This window comes from Euphorbia lathyris, chromosome 10 (genome assembly GCF_963576675.1).
Source record: "Euphorbia lathyris chromosome 10, ddEupLath1.1, whole genome shotgun sequence".
Lineage (NCBI taxonomy): Eukaryota > Viridiplantae > Streptophyta > Magnoliopsida > Malpighiales > Euphorbiaceae > Euphorbia > Euphorbia lathyris.
In genome coordinates this window covers 59,341,491-59,352,085 of record NC_088919.1, presented here as the reverse complement: position 1 = coordinate 59,352,085, position 10,595 = coordinate 59,341,491, and the positions used below count along the sequence as shown (strand labels likewise).

Below are 10,595 nucleotides of genomic sequence, written 5' to 3'. Positions count from 1 at the left end.
ATATTGGTCATATTCTCGCCCATACCTTTCCGATCGGAGTGACTAAATTTGTAACGCCTCCTTTCCGATCGGAGTGACTAAATTTGTAATGTTAGATGATTTGTTTGGAGTGTCCTTTCCTAGATCTATTCCGGTATAATCTGGATTTTTTTTTTGTTGTTGTTTTGTTGTGCAAGTTCTTATTCAATCAAAAAAAAAAAATTAACGTCTCGAGTCCAAGCTGGTAGTTGAAAAAGACAAACTCGTGATCGTAGATGATCAGCGTGTATCAATGATAAATACACAAATAAGATCAATTCACCATAATGTTTGCTGAAGAAAAAATATTAGAAAAGTGAAAGAACAAAACACAAATACCAAAAGTAAGAATCAATGACCATTAAAACTGTAACAAGACACAAACAGTAAATGTTTTCAACAGAAAAACCAAAATATTCAAACTCAAGATGACAATTTTCCTCAAGCTTTATTAAAGCTTTACTTCATATGCTAAATTCTGACGGAAGATATGGAAAAAAAAAATAAAGTAAATGTTTTCAACAGAAAAACCAAAATATTCAAACTCAAGATGACAATTTTCCTCAAGCTTTATTAAAGCTTTACTTCATATGCTAAATTCTGACGGAAGATATGGAAAAAAAAAATAAAGCCTAAGAACTATGCCTGAGACGAAGACCTCTCCATATCTTGAAAACAAACTCGAGACATCTTAGTATTTGTAGTCCTTGACATGGAGGCTCTCTGAGGCACCCTCGCCGAGTGTAGCATCACCCTTGTATGTTCCAAGAGTAGCCTCGGAATTGGCCTTGCACCTGGTAAACAAGGCTGTCTGAGCTGCCTTCACGTTCTCCTCTTTGCCACCCCATGCCTTGAGGGTACTTGCCTGCAGGGCGCGACCGAAGGAGAAGGAAAGAGTCCATGGCTTCTTGGTTTTAAGCTTGTTCATGGCATTGAGGTTCACGGTAGCCTCCTCCTCACTTTGTCCACCGGACAAGAACACAACAGCTGGAACTGCTGGTGGCATGGTGCGCTGGAGGGCACGGACAGTGTACTCAGCAATAACATCGGGTGATACCTTGGGTGCATCTGATCCAGGGGTAACCATGTTGGGCTTCAAAAGAGTTCCCTCAAGCAAGACATGGTGGTCATTGAGAGCTTTGTAGCATGCGGCAAGAACACGCTCAGTTACATCAGCGCACTTGTTAATGTCATGAGATCCATCAACCAAGATCTCAGGCTCAACAATGGGTACCAAGCCATTTTCCTGGCAGATGATGGCGTATCTGGCCAACCCATTGGCATTCTCGTTGATGGAAAGCTGAGATGGCTCATTGGCACCGATGTTGAGCACAGCACGCCATTTGGCAAAACGTGCACCAGCTTCGTAATACTTCTGGCAACGCTGAGCAAGACCATCAAGACCTTGGGTTGTGGTCTCACCGTTGGTGCCAGCAAGCACAACGGTACCCTTGTCTACCTTAATACCGGGGAGGACACCGTTCTCCTTCAAGAGTTCAGCAAAAGGCTTGCCTGTGCAAAAGAACATTGAAATTAGAAAATTATGCAAATAGAAGAATTCTATTGAACAAATTGAAATCAGCATAAACACTTAAGGGCCAACAATTGCACTGATAAGAAATTAAATCTTGGGAATCACTGAATCAGAACAAAATATTATGAAGATCTCCAAAACATCTAATTGAGATAACAAACACCTGATTTAGTTTTCTGGTAAAGGGTTTCCTCAAAGAGGATCACTCCACTAAGGTACTGGAGAGCACCAGGGGCAGTGAAGAGGAGCTCACGAAGGGCTCTCCTGTTTTCTTCAACATTCTCAACACTGATGCTGGAAAGACGCTTTCCAATTGTTCCAGTAGACTCGTCAGCAGCAAGGATACCCTTTCCAGGGGTTCCAATGTAGGCAGCATTAGCAATGAGCTCATCTGCAAGAGATCATTTTATCAGATCCAATCATAATTAATATGTAAATCTTGTAACATATAATCCTCTAAACATGAGCTAGAAACGCATGAACATCATACAAGCAAGATAATCCAAATCTTCAAGATCCAATTCGTAACACCAAACACAAAAAACTGTAACAGAAAAATTCGAACCCCCAAACTAATAAAGCAATACTTAACAAACGAAAACAAAATCCACTGCACAGTATAGCATGTCAAAACAAATATCCTAAACACATTGTCAATCTCAATCTACACACATACACGGAGACACACCAGAACGTGAGAGTAAGCAATAAATGATAACCTAAATTCTTTCAGCACCAAAATAAAACAGAGTAGCACAAAATACCGGTAGCTTTTTAATCAATCGGAACCACGACAAGCGCTTAACCTACAACAAACCTTCATGCAATGAATGAAATAAACTAAACCCGATCAAACAGTAAATACTAATTTAAAATTTTATAGATCCATCTAATAGCAATATAAACAAGCAATCAGATCAGATCCGCCAATCAGTAAATAGAAGCAGTTTCAGATCCCGATCAAATCACAGATAAATCAGCTGGTACAAAATTCAAATTAAAATCGACATAAAATATGATATAATTAAAAACAAAATTGTCGATCAACACTATGATACCTTGACGAAAACAGATCTAAAGAGTAATCGAACAAAAGAACAATAAGAAATTGAAAATACAGATCTAAACAAAGCAAACAAACAATCAAATTAAAAACAAAAGAAGAAATAAGAGGCATACCAGCATATTTGCCCTTGTAGCAAGACATGGTTGGAATTAGAAAAAGAGGAAGAAGAAAAGCAGAGAGATGAAGAGAGGGTTTAGAGATAGGAAGATAGATAGAGAGAAGAAATGAGAGAGATTTTAGGGCTTTTATATTAGGGGTAAGGAGCGGGAGTGGCGATAGCAAAATGCTAAAGAAAGGAAAGGTAAGTAAGAGATTGAAAAGCAGGGGTCGCATCGGTATTGTTGGTTTTGGCTTTTTATGCACGTAACGGTGTGCTACCGCCGTTTGTATATCGTCTTCAGCTTTGCTGGTTTCTTTTATATTGTATTTTACTATTTTGCCCTTCGCTTTATTGGTGGGAAATGGAGGAATATTCGAATATGCCTCATTTTATTATTATTTTTAAGGGTGTTAAACTGAATTTTGTGTTATATAATTTTATATATTTTAAATGATTATATATGATATGAATTTAATAAAAAAAAGTAAAATAAATGACCAATGATTTATTTTTAAGAAGAATTTACAATTTAGTCACGATTTAATTGTTTTATATATTGTAATAAATGATCAATGATTGGAAATTGATAATTTGTGAGGGACTCTTTGTAATAATTTAAAATGAAGAATTAGGGTAAATTACACCTATGGCCACTGAACTTTATCCATTTTCACATTATGGCCACTGAACTTCATTTCTTCCCGGTATGGCCACTGAACTTTACACTTTTTAACACCGGTGGCCACTCGACGCCTCAAAACGATCATTGACGGCTAAAAATAAAAAATCCAAAGCGTTAATGATATTCTAAGGAACTTTAATTCTTGAAAATTTTCGTTTTGAAGTCATTTAGATGTTGTTTGGTTAGGAGAGAGAAAGCAATTTTTTAGAGAGAGAAAGCTCCAAAAAATATGATTTTCAAAAATAAAAAATATGGTTTCATGGAAAATGTCGTTCTGAACAACTTTAATTCTTGAATATTTTTATTTTAAAGTCGTTAACGGTCATTTTGAGAAGTTAGTTAAAATTGAATGGCCACCGGTGTTAAAAAGTATAAAGTTGAGTGGCCATACCGAGAAAAAATGAAGTTGAGTGGCCATAATGTGAAAATTGGTAAAGTTCAGTGGCCATGAGTGTAATTTACCCTAAAGAATTATGATGGGATGGTCAAATAAAAGTAATAAATAAATATATTTTATTCTAAGAATTTTTTTATTCAATTATTGTTTTTTAAGGTAAAAAACATAACTAAGGGTCCGTTTGTTTTACCTACTGTTTGCTGTTGCGGTTTGCTGTTTACTGTTACGGTTTGTTGTTGCTGTTACGGTTTGCTGTTTGCTTTTGGAAAAAGCTGCTTTTCCAAAAAGCAGAGATTCTCTGCTTTTGTAAAAGGCTGCTTTTCGGGTGTAAAAGGCAAACAGGAGATCACTAACTAAACACCTAATGCTGCTTTTCAATTGTAAAAGGCAAACAGGAGATCACTAACCAAACACCTAAAACTCTCCCTTTTGAAGTGAAAAGGCAAAAGGAGACGGAAAAGGAGCAACCAAACACCCCCTAAGCCTCTGAATTTTACCTATTTTAAAGATTAAGTTTCTAATCAATTATTTTTTCAGATTAAGTCATTGATCATTGATTCTGTTATGGATTCGATCCTTAAAGCGATTTGGCCTATTGACATGGATAAATAAAAATAAAAATTGATTGACTATGATAGATAGAAATCAATTTCCAGTAGGATTTTCTAAACTCGATCTTCTCCTCTCCTCTTTTGTAATTATCAGCATTAGAATTGCCAAATCGATCTTCTATTTTACCAAATTCAATGAAAAAATTAAATAAAAGTCAGATCTATAACAAAATCAATAATCAATGACTTAATGTAGAAAAATAATTAATCAGTAACTTTATTTTAAAGGTGCATAAACTTAATTGTGTTTTTTTCTATTTTTTTATCACTATAATTTTTATTGAAGAATATTTATTTTCTCTCCTATCATATTATAATTTTGAGTTGTCTAATTTAATATCTGGAAAAAAATATATATGTTTTTTTTACAAGTGACAGTAGATACTTGTACAACAAGTACTTGCATGTCTGATGTTTTATGGATAAAAACAGAACTTAAAATAATAAATTAAAAATAAGTAAATAAAATATATTGAGGAGATTATATTTGGGATGGGCAACATTGGAATTAACGGAAGGGTAAAATAGGAAAAAGGAGAAAGATCTAGAAAGAAACCAGGTGCCGTGAGAAAACGTGGGTAGATGGAGGAGGTCAAAACAAGCGAAAAGTAATCTTAACCAGAAACTACATCTGGTCCAAGGTGAGAGAAAGAGAGATTCAGACACCGGAGGCGGAAAGTTAGGTCGTGGTTTTATTTAGCTTCTTTTTTCTAATTTTAAAAACTAAAACTAAAAATAAGAAGGACCAATAAATAATTTTGTATTAGGATCTGCTTTTTGGCTTTTGGCTCTTGCCTTTCTTGTTTGGATTTTTTCCTTTTTTTTTTCTTCCTTTTTACCTAATTATTCACGAAATTAGCGTGACATTTGAGATATATCTCATTTTTTACTTATATATTTTTATGAGTTTTATAAACCTTAAATAGTGAATAACTTATTGGGAGTTAAATCAAATTTTTACTCATTTCATTTAAAAAAAAAACGTTGTATTAATATGCTTCAACAAGGCAAAAATGTAACATTACACGATAAATAAAATTTGGGATACTAATAAAGAATACGGGATGATTAAGCAAAAGCATGAGCCATCTCGTTAACTTGTCGGCGAACAAATTTGACTAAGTAAGAGTGATTTTGTTGTAGCAAGAAATGGCACTGTCGAACAATGTCAGTAAACTATGAGAAATCTTCATTATTAGAATAAATTGCATTTACCACCACTTCATCATCATACTCGAAATTTACATGTTGCAATTCTTGATCCGCCACCCATTCAATGGCTTGGAGGATGGCGAAAATTTCACCCTCCGCAACTTGTAAAGGAAGTGGAAGCATCGTGGTCTTCACACTCATGGAGCTGACGTTCGCATCTCGAAGCACCGCTCCTAGCCCGATCTAGGGAGGCGAACTGAGAAATACAATATTTGTATTATATTTGATTGTGGGAGATGGTGGAGGATGCCATAACAGACAAGTCGGAGTTGTCATTCGTTCGGTTGTTGAGATTTTGAGTTGCTTAGCTCGAGCTTAGGAAGCATAATGTATCTATTACCATGAACATTATCTGGTTTAGAGGAGTTATGACTCGCTACTAGAGTTTCTCATTTCTAAACCGCCAGAGGCTCCACAAATTCATAAGAAATTTTCCAGACTAAACTTTAGGCGAGCTGGACAGTATAAAAAAGACAAACTAACCAAAGTTTGCAGCATTAACTGCTACAATGGTTGTTAAGTATAGAAATTTCTTACTCTTTCTTCTTTCTCTCTTCGTTTCTCTCTTTGATTCTTTCTTAGTTTGCGAACTTAGCACTCTGTTTTTAATTATCGACTCATATATACATAAAATCTTTCTTCTTGGAAACTTAACACTCTGTTTTTTATTATTTTGTACGCTTTTTCCAAGATAATTCTTCCATAGTACATGATTTTACTTCGCATTTTTCACAAACCGCGAAGCCTGTGAAGGTAAATACTACTTCGCAGAATGACTTTTTCTTCGCAGTTTTTACAAAATACGAAACAAAATCATGTACTAAAGTAGTATTTACCTTATCAAGCTTCGTAGTTTGTGAAAAATGCAAAGTGGTATATAACATTGAAATCATAAACTTATCAAAATCATAACAACAAGATTGCAGTAATAATTATACCATTAAAATCATAACATCGTCAAAATTTACAACAAGATTGCAATAATAATTCAAACCCTAAACCCTAAACAATAATCATGACATTGGACTGCTTCTAGGCTTTACAGAAGCAAGAAAAACCGGCAGCGTCATACAGAATTAATGGCCTTTGGGAGGAAGTTCATAAGCAAAAGGAACTAGAACATCTCAATCACCCCTCATTAAGATTGATGCCTTTGTATTCAAGCTAAAGAGATATTTGAATTTGATGCATTGGTCTTCACCATCTTCATCACATCCCAATCACCCCTCATTGTGATTGATGTCTTTGTATTCAAGATAAATGGATCACTATGATTGATGCTTTTGTATTCAACCTTCATAAAAAAAAATTAAGTCATTCTAAGGAAATAATGAAAGAAACGCTTCATAGAGAGCGAATCTGTGAAGAAAAAGACACCTGAAAAATGATGATTTTTACTTCGTAGAAAGCAACTCTGAGAAGTCTGCGAAGAGAAAAACAAGCCAAAAAAGGATGAATTTGCTTCGCAGGCTTCGCAAAATGTGAAGCAAAATCATTTTGTGAAGCCATTTTATGGAGAAAATACTACTTCAGATGATGATTTTGCTTCACAAACTTCGCAAAATATGACGCAAACTCATTTTGTGAAGCCATTTTCTAGAAAAAGAGGAAGACGAAACATGAGAAATATAGTAGGCACTTACCTTATTTTTGCCTTTTGCCATTGAAATCGACAATAAACATATGATAAACAGAGAAGAACGTCGAATAATGATATCTTCGATTCGGACAAGAAGAAAGAAACCAAGAGACGAAGAAGAAATATGAAGATGAAGAACCATGCCTTCACAAAAACAGAGAGACAAAGAGAAGAAGAAGAGGCATTATGATGGAGAAATTCTTGGTGATTCACACAATATAAAGGAAGGGGAAGATGAGACGATAGACAGGAAGGAGGAGATGAAACTAATAGACATGAAGGGGGAAGATGAAAGGTTTGGGGTATTTTGAGAAAGTCACAAATATATAGTCTAGATTTGTAATGACTTGGGTAATTGGTCTAAATATGTAAATGGGCCTCTCATTTGATCCAATTTTGTAATTTTCCTTTAAAAGTATTATCCATTTTATATGTATTTAAAATTATATTTTTTACAATTAGAATTAAGGTTTTTACAGTTTCTCTATAGCCACATTACACATATCAAAAACTGGTTTCAAACTGTGAAAAATACAAATTTTCAATGTAGGTGGAATGAATAACACTTTGTTAGCCGAATTTTATGTTTAACACTATTTTTTTTTTTTGTCATCAGGGGCTTAATGTATCTAAATAAAAGAACAAACACCTATTGAACCAAAAAATGAAAAATCAAGTTCCTCACAATGCTTTTTGCCAATTCAAATTACTAGAATCTTTATAAAATCCACGACCTATTGCTAATAATTATAGACAACATATGGAGGTGTTTTAACTTTGTTTGGAGGCTAGCCGTGTGTTCGTCCTTAATGGAAGAATGAGGGTGGGATTTTCGAAATCGTTTCTCTCGAAGGATAGCTTAAATCAAATCCATTATTGACAGATTTCAAGCTATCACCGATGAGGCTGATATCATGATATTTCTTGATGCTAAAAATAATCTAGAGCCTTTAAACCTGTAGGAAGTTTCTCTAAGGTAGTGAGCGAAGGCCTTTTGGCTTAAGGGAGGTGACTGTAGCTCGAAATATTTTCATGCATGTATGAGGGGCTGTTGGAATCAGAATATTATTCGTCACATTAGAGGAGAGGATGGAATCATAGTGGAAGGCCATCTCGAAATGGGTAGTACCAATGTTTTTGCTTCTAGCCTGTCAACTGATTATAATATTGTATTTATGTTAAATGAGGTTACCACTTCTGATATGAATGCATTACTGATTGCTCCCTTAGATTGTTTGGAGTTTCAAGATCGATGTGTTTCAGATGCAAACTGGTAAATCCCCTGGCCCTAATGGTTTGAATCCTGAGTTTTACCAACATTTCCGGAGTCTAGTTAGTAATGATGTATTTCTTGCTTATTTCTTACTGGTTAAACATAAATGAATTCACAGTCAATCTTAATGATACAGTTATTGCTCTATTTCCTAAGTGTGAAAATCTTGAATGGATGAAGGATCTTAGACCCGTTGCTTTATGTAATGTCTTATACAAAATTATTGCAAAAGTGGTAGCTAATCGGCTTAAATATATCTTACCTAGTATAATATTTGAAAGTCAGTCTACTTTCGTACTGGTCGTTCTATTATTGATAATGTGCTAGTTGCCTTTGAACCTCTGCGTTTCATAAAGCAGGTCGAGAAGGAAATGTGGCTCTAACAATCGACATCAACAAAGTTTATGATAGAGTTGACTGGGGTTTAAGCAATTTTGGTAAGGTTGAGGTTTCATGATACTTGGATTTCCTGGATCATGCTCTATGTCTAAACTATTTCTTATACACTAGCTGTCAATGAGGATATGGTGGGGCCTATTCAGTCGGAAATGGGTCTCAAACAGGTCGATCTGTTTTCTTCTTATCTGTTTATTCTCTATACTGAGGTGTTATTAAAACTTTTGTATCGAACTGAGCATGATGGTTTGATTTATGGATGTCGTATCCATATTAGAGCTCCTTCTATATCAGACCTGCTATTTGATGATGAATCGTTCCTATTATTCAATGATATCTTGGAAGAAAGTAAAGTAATTCTGGATATACTCAGGGACTATTAGACAATATCATGCCAATCTATCAATTTACAGAAGTCATATAGGTTTTTGAGCTCGAATGTAGAAGAGGATGTGAAAATTGCTATTAAACCCTTACTTAATGTTGAATCCCCACTTGACACTAAAAGATATTTGGGCCTCCCTTCTTTGATAGGAAGGTAAAAAACTACAATTTTTGGCTTCTTGGAAGATCGACTACGAAAGAGACTTAATAGATGGGGTACTAAATTCCTCTCTAGTGTTGATAAGGATACCCTCATGAAGTTTGTAGCTCAAGCACTCTCTACTTTCTGTATGAGTTCTTTCCTACTGCCTCGATCATTGTGTGATGAGCTTCAGCGGATGATGAACTCCTTCTAATGGGTACGAAGGGTGATGGGCAGAGAGGCATTCACTAGACCCACTATAATCGTTTGTGTGGCACCCGTAATAGTGGATGTCTAGGGTACAAAGATCTTTAATCATTCAATTTATATCTACTTGGTAAGAAATGGTGGAATCTCATTTAGAATCTGAATAATTTGGTAAGTCGTATGTTCAAAGCTAAATATTTCCCACATGAAAACTTTCTTAACTCTAAACTGGCAACTAATCCTAGTTATGTTTGGAGAAGTATTTGGGGTTCACGTGATATTATGTGTATTGATTTGAGGTGGCGACTGGGAAATGGGAATAATGTATTAATTTAGAGGGAATCTTGAATTATTAAGGATAGTGGCTTCATTCCTAGTTCGGGAACTGATCTTATTCTTGATAATGCTAAGGTTTCAAACCTTTTTGTTGAAGGAGAACGTCGTTGGTGAATGAAATGTTTGACGAAGTCGAAGCAAAGGTGATTAACAATATGATTTTGTCACAAAGTGTTGTCGAGGACCGTTTAATTTGCCAGTTTACCAAGGATTGTATCAAATTTTCTATCGACATGTCTGAAGTTACATTTGCAAGGAATGAATGTTTCACAAACTTGCACGACTTATGGCGACGAAATTTGAGCACACATGGCACATCTTCATGAACTTTACGTCTGTATGTTGTAGCTTGTTGGTAAGCTATTGGTTTTCCTCCTTATTGGGATGACGAAGCAAAGTTCAGGGAATATATGCTACAAATGTGTGTTTCGAAGCCTGCTGACTAGATAGGCAGAATGGTTGTGGTCATGTGGGTGATCTGGGGGCAAAGGAACAAACAACAGTGGAATATGCATCACTTACCTCTAGCTAGGTTAGTACAACAAGGACTTATGTTCGCCATAAGCTGGAAATTGCATAAGATAAGGTCGATTCTGCA

At 35.3% G+C, this 10,595-nt stretch overlaps 1 protein-coding gene across 1 annotated transcript; it reads right to left on the bottom strand.

Moving 5' to 3' along the window:
* Window positions 1-354: 354 nt before the first annotated feature.
* Window positions 355-2,889, bottom strand: LOC136208574 (fructose-bisphosphate aldolase 8, cytosolic). Its single transcript, XM_065999571.1, has 3 exons — window positions 2,732-2,889; window positions 1,716-1,943; window positions 355-1,530 (listed from the first exon to the last, which is right to left on the bottom strand). The coding sequence occupies exons 1-3, from the start codon at window positions 2,757-2,759 to the stop codon at window positions 710-712; spliced, it is 1,077 nt and encodes a 358-aa protein (XP_065855643.1). The 5' UTR covers window positions 2,760-2,889; the 3' UTR covers window positions 355-709.
* Window positions 2,890-10,595: the final 7,706 nt, after the last annotated feature.

What these genes read in the sequence shown, in the direction of transcription:
- LOC136208574 (XM_065999571.1), bottom strand. Translation starts at nt 2,759, where the DNA reads ATGTCTTGCTACAAGGGCAAATATGCTG. An exon ending in CTACAAGGGCAAATATGCTG is followed by an intron (nt 1,944 to 2,731) that starts GTATGCCTCTTA and finishes GATCTCTTGCAG; the next exon opens with ATGAGCTCATTGCTAATGCT. An exon ending in TTACCAGAAAACTAAATCAG is followed by an intron (nt 1,531 to 1,715) that starts GTGTTTGTTATC and finishes TCTTTTGCACAG; the next exon opens with GCAAGCCTTTTGCTGAACTC.